This window comes from Calidris pugnax, unplaced genomic scaffold (genome assembly GCF_001431845.1).
Source record: "Calidris pugnax isolate Ruff unplaced genomic scaffold, ASM143184v1 scaffold20, whole genome shotgun sequence".
In the NCBI taxonomy this organism is placed as follows: domain Eukaryota; kingdom Metazoa; phylum Chordata; class Aves; order Charadriiformes; family Scolopacidae; genus Calidris; species Calidris pugnax.
The window spans coordinates 24492155-24504435 of record NW_015094510.1 but is presented as its reverse complement, the minus strand read 5'-3'; the positions used below and the strand labels follow the sequence as shown (position 1 = coordinate 24504435).

The window sequence follows — 12281 nt, the reverse complement described above, 5'->3', positions numbered from 1 at the left end:
GATTTAAGAAAAATATCACCTAAAATGCTATGACTCCAAAGAAACCAACTCTACCATAACAAGCAGAAGACTCCACAGACAGACAGAAAATGTTACACTTGCAGATGCTCTGATTAACAACTGTTAATTACCACCCTCCTCCTCCCTAGCAAAAACCATGCATACACTCAGTATTGCAGATTAAAAGCACACAGGAAGCATGTTTCCTAACCAAATGAATTTATGGTTTTATTGTCAATACCTTTGACCATCTATGCGTAAGTTTCCAGCGAAATCATAAAGATGACGGTTGGGTCCTTCACATTCTATCCTTCCAGATACTTTCATCAACTCTTCTCTTGACTGGAGACTAGCAGTTTGAGACAATCCCTGCATAGAGCAATCCAAAGGAGATTCTTGTCAAAAAAATGTTATTTAGAAGGCAATCTAGGAAAATTGAGCTTTCTTTCAACATTTAAGATACCAAATGTAACTAAGTGTGTGGAGATTTTCTGCTGGGTTTGTTGGTGGGGTTTTGCGAGTTTTTTGTTTGGGGTTTTTTGTTTATTTTGGGGTTTGTTTTTGGTTTTTTTAATGTCTTTCCTGCAATGAAAACTCATTATTGACACACATGATCCTGCTTATATACGATTGTTTTAAATCCCTCTACACAAGAGAATTTTATTATCTACATGATTTCTGTGTAACTAAGATGAAAGTCCCATCCACAAAGGACGAAGTAGCACACGTGCAGGAGGAAGTAGGAGACAAGCAGTATAAACAGGCCTGGCTTTTCTCTCAGATTATAGCTCCACTGGTGCGTTACTGCTGCTAAATATAGTCACTCCTAAACGTAGTCCCTCTCGGGTCACTGCAGCCATTATGCTCTGATCCAACTCAAGGTTAATTATCAACCCATCATGCAACTGTAACCTAACGGATTTCTGCTCCATCTCAGACTGCACATAACACTCCACTGCTTCTCATCCTTCTATGAACGCTTCCACTTGGTTAAGAATGATCCATTTAGTGTTTCTTTTGCCAGCACTGCAAGCCAGAACAAGGCCCTAAAAGGCAGGAACTCAAGATCTGATCTATTGGGCTAACCCAGAACAGTAAATTACATTTCTACAACAGTAGAAGCAAGCAGCAAATTTACAGCTTTTTAAAACAAATCATCTGTATTTCAAAATCCTAATCCAATTTTTTTTTTTTTGTAATGGAAGTGGGCAAAGATTCTGAACTATTTCTAAACACCATAATCCACAGTATTTCTTCAACAAAAATAGAAATATCCAAGTAAATTCTACTACTTACCACAAAGAGAACAAATTAACTTAAACAAAAAGGGTTATTTTAAGCACTCTGCACAGGCAAAAGCAACAGACTGGCACTTGTGACAGCAGACACTGCAGTTCCCATCACTAGAACAGCTGCCTTGTTTGTTTGTTTTTGGTTTTTGGTTTGGTTTTTTTTTTTTAAATGCAGCACTTCAATTCTATTTACTGGACCTTCAGCACAACAAAGCCAAGGTCTGCTTGACTTGCCTTTGTGGGCTTACAGTACTTCCTCCAGTTTAGTTCCTTACGCTTGCACATGAAGCATTACTGTTTGGGTTTGTATCTGTTGTAAAGAAGGCTATAGCCACCCCTTTTTAAAAAAAAAAAAAGTAATTCACTTGTACTGTTGTCATGCAAGTTTGACTCTGCTTTGTAGCTAATATTAGTTACCTAAATGAAAAAAAGGTGAAATCCAGTTTGTTTTACCTGTCGTATTTTAAGATTTGTCTCCCCATCGAGATTAGCTGTTTCAATGTAGCACATGGCTTGTGGTTCACTGTAATGAGCATAAGATTTTTCAGTATTACAACTCAGTACTTTTTGTATACTACTTTTGCACTAAAACAGGACACAATACCCTTCTTCCATACAGCGTAGAAGACAAAAATCCATATTGTTGGTGTATGATCATGAAAGAGCCAGCTAAAGCACACATTTTACAGAGATGTTTTTAGATATGAACACTCTCATAAAACAAATTAGAAAGAGACAAGGCTAATTCAGAAGGTTAATAAGAATTTAACAAGTCATGATAAAATTAGATGCCTGAAGTAGACTATTTTACATTGTAATCCATAAAACTGCTTCAGACAGCAAGAGCTATAGATAAAATATTAAGTATTGAACAGTTAAAAACAGGGAATGTGCTTGGATGAAGAGGGTAACATGCTCTGCTATTGAGTTCCACTGGTGAACTGGGCACACAAAAAGGTCATGGCCGCAAGATCACCTTAAAGTTGAGAGACTTGTGGAGGAGTCATTGCTAATCAGATGCTCTTTTTTTTTTTTTTGGAGAATCAGAAAAAGGCACAATAACATTGCAGCTGAGGGCTGTTAACTGCACCTGACAGAGATGCTTCTGCCCTTATGACAGGGGAAGAAAAAAAAAAAAAATCTTCCTCGCATGGAAAAGTTCTGCATAGGTAGCACCTGTGATAAGGAAGGGTACTTTTACCATGGATCTTTTCCTGCTCCTTAAGATTTAAAACCTCTGTATGGCACTAACCAAAACTGGTTTTTCCCTGTCGTCCCAGGATGCTAAGAAATATCAGCTTCCTATCTGGACCCAAGCAAGTGCTGCTTCAGCAATATCACTTTTCATACTCTTGAGATGTTGCTAGTTCTTTTCCAAAGTAACCAATTGCTTTAACAGCAGATGTAATTATTCAGCAGAATAGTCAGTAATTGAGGCTCCTTAGATCAAAAATTATTTTGAAACAGGCAGGTACAGTTATAACACAGTAAGAAGCCAGGTTTTTCTCTCCAGAGAATTTTTCTTAAAAAACAAACAAAAGTCAGTCTGCTCTTCGTCTACTCCTCTGAGCAGTCTGAATACAAGAAGTTTCAAAAACAGTTTAAGTCCACCTTGATTCCAATTTTACTTCTGTCACAAACACTTCATCCACTACACTTGAAGTGGTTAACTCAGGAGGGAGACCTCTTGCAATACAGTTCCAATTCATTTCCAATGAAGTATGGAAGTATTTCCAAACAAAGTTGTTTGAATTCAAATATTTTTCCTTCATGTAAATTCATTCCCCATGCAAAATTAATTTGATGCCACCTTTCTTCTACAAGGGGGAAAAAAAAGAGTCAAGAGGAAGACAACTGTTTATTTCACCTCTGACAGTCCCTTCAGACACAGAAAGTCAACACATACAAGCAAAAGAGCCCACCTCCCTCAGAGCATGCAAAGCCTTCTGGTGAACTGAGGACACTTAGTATTGCCATTTAAAAGGATCACAGGAATAATACCTGTTAAGTAGAATTGCCATAGAAATTGCTATTTACTTCAAGCAAAACTTCTCCCAAATCAACATGTTTTGGGTTAAATTCTCCACTTGCATGATTATCAATGACAGCAGATTAGTAGAATAACACAGAACAAAAAGCTGACTCATGCAAGTTAAGAAATAAATCAGAAGGTTTTTTAGTGTCATACATTAGAGCAGAAGTTCTCAAGCAGATCAAATATTCCTCAGTGCTGAAACAGCAAGTTATTGATGTCAATGTGTAGCCTAATTGCATAATGAGGTTGACAACTGCTTATTCACAATTTGGGGTTTGTTTTCAAAAAATACAGTCTTGCATACAATGGAATCATGTGACAGTTCAAAAAAAGTGAGCTTCCCCATACCGTTTTCCAAAAAAAATGAAAACTCTGGCACAAGAAGAATGGAGCAGAAAATGTAGTAACTTAGAAAACAAACTCCCTTTGAAATTAACTCATCTAAGAGAACTGTAGTCTGAAGACAAGAGCAACCTGCAGTCACAGTTGAAAAGCATGCAGACAGAAGGAAATTATGGAGAAGAGCAAGGTGTCACAAAGTTTGACTATTAGAAAAAAAAGCATATTCAAAACCAGGAACTGCACTCTTGTTTAAATCTCCTCTAAGGAGACAATGGTGTTGATTTGGCCTCAAGCTGTTCAACGCAGTATAGAATCTAGAGTAACAGCCAAGTACCACTCAAAGGCTTTTAGAAACTAATGACCAAGCTTTGTTTATCAGTGTATCTGTATAAACAAGTTGTCCTATATTTCACAAAGTAAAATGAACAGGACTCAACAGTTCACTGTTGCTGCCATGCTAGGGATAGGCCATATGTGCCCCGTATCAAAGACAAGCAGTAAACAATGAAGCCCAAAAGCTATTTTGCATAATAGCTACTAGATGCCAGCTGGGCTAGCCTTTTAGAATTACTGTTTAAAAGATAAGTCTTTCCTGAGGGGCAGGAAAATATGCTGGGAACTCAGCAGAATTAACTGGAAGAAAACTTGAGCTTCCTTAATTAAATGAAGGGATCCTCAGAAGGCCAAGGAAGAAATGGCTGCGTGAAGCTTGTATAACAACCTGCAGTCTTCCTAGAAACTTGATACACTTCATGAATTACAGGTATATAGTACTATGAAGTCATAAAGAAGGCTTCTTTAAGAACTTATCTACAATGATACATGAATCGTTGCCTAGTAAAGCACTGTGTTGACATTTGACTTTTTTTTTTGAAATTTTATTTCAGATGTGGAGAAGAATTAGTGCTATCTGATGTCTGTTTTTATTACTAGCAAATACAGAGCTTATAGTCCTCTGCACCTCAGTTCATCAGATACATCATTTCCACACCCATTCAGGATACCTGGACGATATAATGATCATGTCTGCTGGAAGATGTTGCCCATTGGTGACCTTCACAATATCGCCTACTGCTACCTGTTGAGTCAGGGACAGGAGTACAGTAGCATGGAAAAGAAAAACAAAGAGTTCGCTTGTGTGGAATGTTAGTTTGTTATTTTCTTTCACCCAGTCAAAAGAATAGCATCATGCACAGCAGCTACAGACAGCACTTCTCAAAGTCAGAGTACTTTTCACTGCAAGTTCGGAAGTATCAAAGCCTTCCCTTTTTCAATGCAAAGTGAAAAATTCTTTATAGAAGAACAGACATACTCGATCAGAAAGTATGACCTTCTGTGGCTTATATAACAAAGGTTTTTTTCTATAATCTTGCCATTATCCAAATTTCTAGTAAAAAAAGTTACCTTTAAATTTTACTTTCTCTTATTCCTTCTCCATATTACTTACCTACCCAGTCATCACTATTATTTTCCCTTAGCTCCCTTTAGAAACACTACTTGTACTAGTCACTAGCAAGGAGTATTGTCTGCACAGATAAATAGTACCACCCACAGTTCTTCCCTGACCTATACCCACTTGACATGTGCAAAGTCCTAACTTTGGGAATACTAAAGACTTAAAAGTTCACAGCACCTTTAATGGGAGTCACACATAAATGGGACTTTCAATGTAAGGACCAAGTAACACTCAAAACAGTACACCAGGCTTGCCTGATGACTATCAGACTGCTCAGCACCAGTGCACTGCTGAGAGTCTGAAATGGGCTTAAAATACTTTTAACATATTAATTTGCAAAAATTGAAACAGATGGCATGTTTGAACAGGCAGGATCATTCGTCTTACTCTGACCCCACTTAAAAAAAAATTCCCTACCAATTTCAGCACAAAAAGAGATCAGAAGTATGCCTTAAAGAAAACAAGGTGTGTAGCGCAGAACCCTTTCTCCCCAACAGTAAATGCAAGCCTGAACAGTGTGCAGATGCAGACACCGACCAATTCAAGAAATGCTTAAGGATGTAAGAAAACTAGATTCCAGGCTCAGCTTTAAATCTCTTTCAATTCAGTGTCCTCACTACAAATAGGACATGGAACAACATGAACAGCCATCAGTATTAGCCATGAGAATCCCTGTCGATCTTTAACTTTTACTATAGCCTAACAATTCTGCAGGATACTTTCAGGTCTCGAGACAGGTCTCATTCCTCGGAGGTTTTAAAAGGGTGTACCTTTTCCTCAGTTATTAGTTAACAAGGCTGATTTTGTCCTTAAAAAGGCATTAAGAGCCATGATTAGACTGATCCATCCTGAGGGATTTCAGCAAGTTATAGAAATAAAGCTCACCAGGTCCTGGCACAGGGCTTCACAGAACACCTCCCGAGTGCCTGAGGTAGCAGCAGGGCTTGTGTTCCTTACCTGAGCAAACAGCTTACTAATTAGCCTCAAAACCCAAGAACTTTTCAGCACAGCTAGCAAAGTAAGTCTCTGACTTTCAGGAGAGGTACAGCATTGCAGTGAAAGGTACTCTTCTAGATGTGGACTGAAAACAAAATACTATTTACACCCTGGAGCACATTAACTGTCCAAGCAAGAACACTTATAATAGTTCATTAGCATTTGACAGAAACATAGGACTAGAATTTAAGGATGGGTACTCAGGTGCCGTGCCCAGGGTAATTTTCACTACTGTAACAGAAATGATCCCCCCCACCCCAAGTCACAGGGAATTATCACATGGTGTGCATTAACTCTAGGCCTCCAAATTTATTTCAGCAAAAGTAGTTCTTGAGCATCTTCCACTCCCTCCCATACCAAATTTTATTTACCTCTTTCCACATAATGTTCTGCCACATCCCATTTCTTAGAACTGGAAAGAAAATTTAAAGTTGCATTAGAATAAATACCCAAGATTGAGACAAATTTCAAAACAACTATACCAGCAGAAGTGAATGCTGACCAGAATGGGAACTAACACACACATCAGGAAAGCACTTTTCAGAAGCTGGGACCACACTTTAGTCCACTGCTGTAGGCATCTGCATCCAAGAAGGAAGAAGAATCTGCCCTTAGTATTTATTATAAGATTTTTATCACCTGCTAGGCAACAGTTGGTGGCCTGATTTCTTCTTGGCATCATTTCATACCAACACAGATGGGCAGCATTGTTTGTTTTAAGGAAGGTCACTTCCCAAACAAGTAAGGGCATTATTGCCCACTGTCAATCAGTATTGGGAAACATCTTTATTCTATGTGTGATTTAACCACAGAATTTTCACTTCTCACTTTTTTCCTTGCATTTTGTTCATTATATTTTGACACCGTGATCTTCACTACCATATAAACTGCCCTTACAGGACTGAGGCTTAATTGTCAAGCAGGCCTAAAGTCCTACTTGAAAAGCAAAGATTGGCTTTGGCAGAAGGAGAATCCTGAACATTGAAGCTCACATTGAAACAAAAAAGGAAACAAGGTACTTAAACAGGCCTTGCCTTCCGTACTGCCCAAATTTAACTAATAAAATTAATTAACCAAGAAAGTAATTGAAGAAACTAATCTCTCTTTTTTTCCAACTCATAACCCCAGAATCTAAAGAGAAAACCTCAATTAGACATAAAACAGTTCAGAAATTTTGGGGTTGCAATTTTGCACCTTCTATTCTGCGTAACCCAGTTTTATAGGAGTACTCCAAAGGATAGAAAATATTTATAGGAGGGTAAAATTGATGAATTATTCATTTTCAAAAAGTATACAGCTAAAGTTACAAGTACCTAAAAAGACTGCTCCTACTCAAAAACAGAGTTTTGATATAAACCCTCTAAGACTTCTAAGACTAAACAACAGTGTACTGATGTTCTAGATCTAGGACTCAATGCTGTCACTCACACCCAGCTGTGTAAGGCGACTTGAAGTGCTGCTCCTGAAGGGCAAGCATTTCTCATCAGTCTTGTACCATAATTTGCTAGCCCCATGCTTGTCTACTATTCAAGGGCACCCCATAGAGTATTAAATGCTCATGGCTTATTCTGCAATTTGACACTGAGAGGATCAATACATCAGCAGAGTTATCACTGAGCTCTCTACATCTATGCAATATGCTGCTCAGGGGCTTCAGTGGGGATTACATTTAATCTAGTCCCTGGATTCAACGTCATCTCCCCATAAACCACGTGAAGCTGTCCAAAACATGAAACGCTGGCTCAGAGCCTAAAACACTCCAGTGCCTAATGGGGATGGAAAGTGCTCACCTGGAGCAGAACTTTCAATTTAGTTTCTTCCAATCCCTACACACCAAAGCCACTCTGCAAAGCAAACCAACCTTTTCAATGGAAAATTTAATAGAGGAAGCGTGCTTTGAAGATACACTACTGCTTAAAAAGAACTAAACATGAAGATAAATGCAAAGCCATGAATGTTACTGAAGCAAGCCCTCTGGTCACTGCAGTTGGTGTAATTCAGACATAGCTAAGTAGCCAGTAGATGTCTGCTTTTCAGTCAGCTTAACTGCTCTCTATACCGATTGCATTGACTAGACCTGACTCAGCTAGAAGAGGAACCTAAAGGCACACACAGAACCCAAGTTTATCTTAATTCCACCTTGAACATAATTTAGCTTTTCATTCTCATAATACAAGTCTCAAGAACAAACCTCTTTAGCCTTCCTCTTAAGAAATAGAAGGATACAGTTTTAAGTATCATTTTGAAAATTGCATTTAGGAGTATTAAAACATAAAAAATAAAACTTGAATTAAATTTTTCAAGAGCTAAGTTCCACTTAGCTCCCTAAGAATACCTTATGTTCTTTAAGGTTGTCTCTCTGCAATTACTGTGATAAATTTCCCTTGAAGCACTAACGCACATGTTCTCTGACTACAAGTGAATTAGAATTGTCTATATGACCTTTGAAAGAGTAGCCTTTCACATGATCTATAACAAGGCCTGTTGTGCTACAGACAGTTAATTGCTGATTTCTCATGACTAATGAAACATGACACTTGAAACCTTCTCATAACACTTGAAACATCTTCCCAGACTCTTGTAGAGAAATTACCCTGAAGAACTGGTACAGCAATGCTTTTTGATGTTCATTAATATACAATCCCAATGATCAACTTCTCAAGCATGAAGGAAAAACAACTCACTGAAAACAGTCCTACAAACATTTTGCCTGTTAACTGAAGCATGGAGCCAGCAGGTTGTTCCATTCCCTATATTTAAGTGTTTCTCCAGCTTTTTGACACTTAAGCTAAACATGCTTGGGAGGAAGGGGCCCTACTCAAAGGTCAAGCCCCCGTGTTTTCTATTTCATCTGCAGCTCCCCACAGAGGAGCAGTGAAGGAGCCATCCAAGATGGGAACAGAGAGGTCCCACCACCACAGCATGGACTCACCATACGGCAGACAGCAATAAATTATTCAGATTTTCTGTTTTCAGTTAAGGGAGATAAAGAAAGCAAAGTGATGTCTGTAGGCATTCAGTGCCAGGTAGAGACCATACATTACGGACACACATAGACATCCAGAGGATGTCAGTGTTATAATCTTTCAGTGATGCTTCAGAAAAGCAAATTCACAAAATGCTGAGAGCTCTTCCTGGATTTTAAGGGCAGCAGCATTTGTCAAAGTGACTTAAAGTTTCTTTCACACCCACTTTTACTATTTCAAGAGTTTGTTGGGGTTTTTTGTTTGGACGGTTTGGTTTTTTGGGTGGAGGGGTGTTTGCTTCATTTTTGGTTGGGTTTTTTTTTTTCAGAATAATCAAGATAGAGTTTCATGGGGGGAAAATGGCTTCTTTTTTTTAGAGAAGCTGAGAACTGTATAACCTGGGACAACCTTGAAATTACACAAACTTATAAATTCTAATAATGCCCCTCACACCAGCAACTGTCTGAAACGTTTGGAAAAGTAAAATCCTAGCATACCAGTAACTACCTAGTCCAAAAAGATATGCATTCCTCACCATCACCACCATTTAAGCAACAGAATTGTTCACTATTTGCACTTAAATATTTAACTTAAAGATTGTTTAGTCTTACCTATTGTTTTCTTTTTATTCACTGCACTGTCTGCCTTATGCCTTTTCTGCAAGAAAAACAAAACATTTCATTACACCTCATTATATATTCCAAAACCATTAGAGCTAGAAACATGACAAACTGCAAGATGATACATTGGGTCATTTTTGCCTTTATGTTTGGGGTTTTTTTTGTTTTTTTGTTTTTTTACTTTTTTTAAAGCTGCACAGATCATCCAAATCATTTTAAACAGGCTCAAGCCTGGATCAACAGTAAAATAACCAGTCTCCAAAACTGTTTTTCAGAAGAAAACCAAATGGGAACAGTAAGGAACAATATATTTTGATGACAGTGGCACTATACATTTTATGTGCTGTTTTAGACTGCTTTCTGAATTATTTTATTCATCAGAACTCTGAGAAGCATGAAGATCTCTTTATTATAAACAGTATCCAAGGTGGTGCAGATTTTATCCAAAACAGTTTGCCCTATACTAAAGTTGCTTTCCCCTCCCACCCATTTTCAAGACCAACTAAAAAAAGTCCTATCTGTCAGGACTCTACAGTGTCTTTCTGGCCAGACCTTTCTAACAAAAGCATGAATAAACGAGTTTGAAGAGGTAGAAACAAGTATCCTGTCTTCTATCGTTTCCTTGTTCACCATCTATAATGAAAACGCGCAATTTATATCAGTGTGCCTCAAACTCTAACCAAGGTCAGAGCTTTGAAAGTCAAAAGGATATTTTGTTGCTGTTCAGCAATGACTCAATAGATTTCAGAGATACACAGCTTTGTAGCATTTTGTGGCTTTTTTGAAACACTGTCTTTAGCACAGCCTTCCACATACTCATACTCACATAGTCTTCTATGATTTCTTTGATGCCAGCAATTGTTAAAATAAATAGCAATGGCACCAAGGTGGTATATCTTCCTGTTGGAGAGACATCTGGAATTTGCTGTGAACAGAGAGAAAAGAAATAGCCATTTTATATTTGTATTTGGAATTCGTTTCTAGGAAATTCAGAACTTGATGCAAAGTTCTCAGAGGAGAGAATGCAGAGCTTGCTTATTTGTGCCTGACTGACGTCAAGTTTCAATGGGTAAACTAGCCTAACCTTCTCAGCAGCCTGAAGAAACTACTATCATAAATTTAGAATATGAAGTTGTTATACATGCCTTTTATTTCTCCTCTCTCCACAAGAAAAGCATTCAACTAATGTAATTAACTGGAAGCAGTGATAATCTGGACTATCTAAACAGTTAGGAGTTCCGTAAGATTCCACACGTGCTTTTCTCAGTATGGTCAATAGCTCCATGACTTATGCTACCGCTTCTTGGTTTTACTTATTAAGAATAAGAGTAGCTTGATTTTACAAACTACATCAGAAAAAGCCTCCAAGGTGCCGTCTAGTTTAAATCATAAAGTACACACCTCATTATTGCTACTATTAAAACAGGTATAGTAATTTCTTTGCAGTTAAGCAAAACTGGAATCAAAGCAGTAAGAGTTGTTTCATTTTATAATCAAGACAAACCAATAAAACAATACCTGCAGTAAGGCAATGAAGAGGAAGAATGCATTTGCAGCTTTTCTTATCTGCTCATACAGGAATCGAGGTAGAAATGTCACCACGCTGTACTTGGCTGTGCTGCAGGTTAGAAGATTTTTATTTGAGTACTTCACTGGAAAATCACATTGGGATTATAACCAAAAAGTTTCATGAAGGTTTCTAAAAGCCAACATTAGAAAGGTCACAAAATAAAGACAAATATAGAACATGGAGAAAGTTGCCTGTGCTATGAGGAAGAGTTGTACAGACCAAAAGAGATATCACACAGACCCAGAAGGCTGGACAGGCCCACTTTTATCACTAGCACCTTCAGTCATTGGATAAATCACCAGATAATTTACGATCCATCCAACCTTCAGCACCATGAACCAACAACCTTTTACCTCAGCTCCAAGCACTTGAACAAGTGCTTGCCCCTTATCAAAACATGGATTTAAGTGCTGGGGGGAAGCAGAGTTGAACACAAGAGAAATTAGAAATTTCATAGTGACATTTTTAAAATGCCTCATTTACCACCTCCAGAACAACAACACATACTTTTTTAGGTTAATCTTCCCTGGCTATTTTCCCTGAGTAGTTGTGTTACTATGTCTTCTACCTTAAAACAAAAGTGTGCTGCGCTAGTCTCAATTCATGTAACTTCTGTCTTTTTCACATCAAACCCATGATGGGCACAACTACAACTTCAGGAAAAAATGTCCAAGATGACAAGAAGATCTAACCATTCAATTTAAATGTGTTCTATAAGCCAAAATCAACCTAGAAGAGATTAAGATACTTATGTGCAAGCCCTTGCTCTCTGAACACACTAGTTACAATCCAGTCACCTATACGCATTCTTGAGACAGGTTCCACAGCATGATGAGTCTCCTTGCACTGCCTAAGCTGTATGAGAGACCAAGTCTATCTAGTTGCACATAGTAGTCCATTATACAAGGAAAAACTGAGAACGTTAAAACACTCCTTTCTTGAAAGGCAAAAAATTGTCTCCTGAAGCTCTAATAACACAACTCCTTGAAAGCAGGCAAGGTACT

At 38.0% G+C, this 12281-nt stretch overlaps 1 protein-coding gene across 2 annotated transcripts in view; it reads right to left on the bottom strand.

Annotated features, from left to right (window-relative positions):
- Positions 1-12281, bottom strand: part of ATP8A2 (ATPase, aminophospholipid transporter, class I, type 8A, member 2) — a 310676-nt gene that overhangs the window by 274425 nt on the left and 23970 nt on the right. The window contains exons 3-9 of one of the 2 annotated variants that reach the window (XM_014966066.1): positions 11226-11325; positions 10534-10632; positions 9699-9744; positions 6493-6533; positions 4674-4747; positions 1746-1815; positions 242-369 (exon numbers count right to left, since the gene is read on the bottom strand). In XM_014966066.1, the coding sequence (XP_014821552.1) occupies positions 242-369; positions 1746-1815; positions 4674-4747; positions 6493-6533; positions 9699-9744; positions 10534-10632; positions 11226-11325 (558 nt within the window). Of the gene's footprint in view, positions 1-241; positions 370-1745; positions 1816-4673; positions 4748-6492; positions 6534-9698; positions 9745-10533; positions 10633-11225; positions 11326-12281 lie in introns of those variants that run through there. The other variant, XM_014966067.1, reaches the window with a different exon arrangement.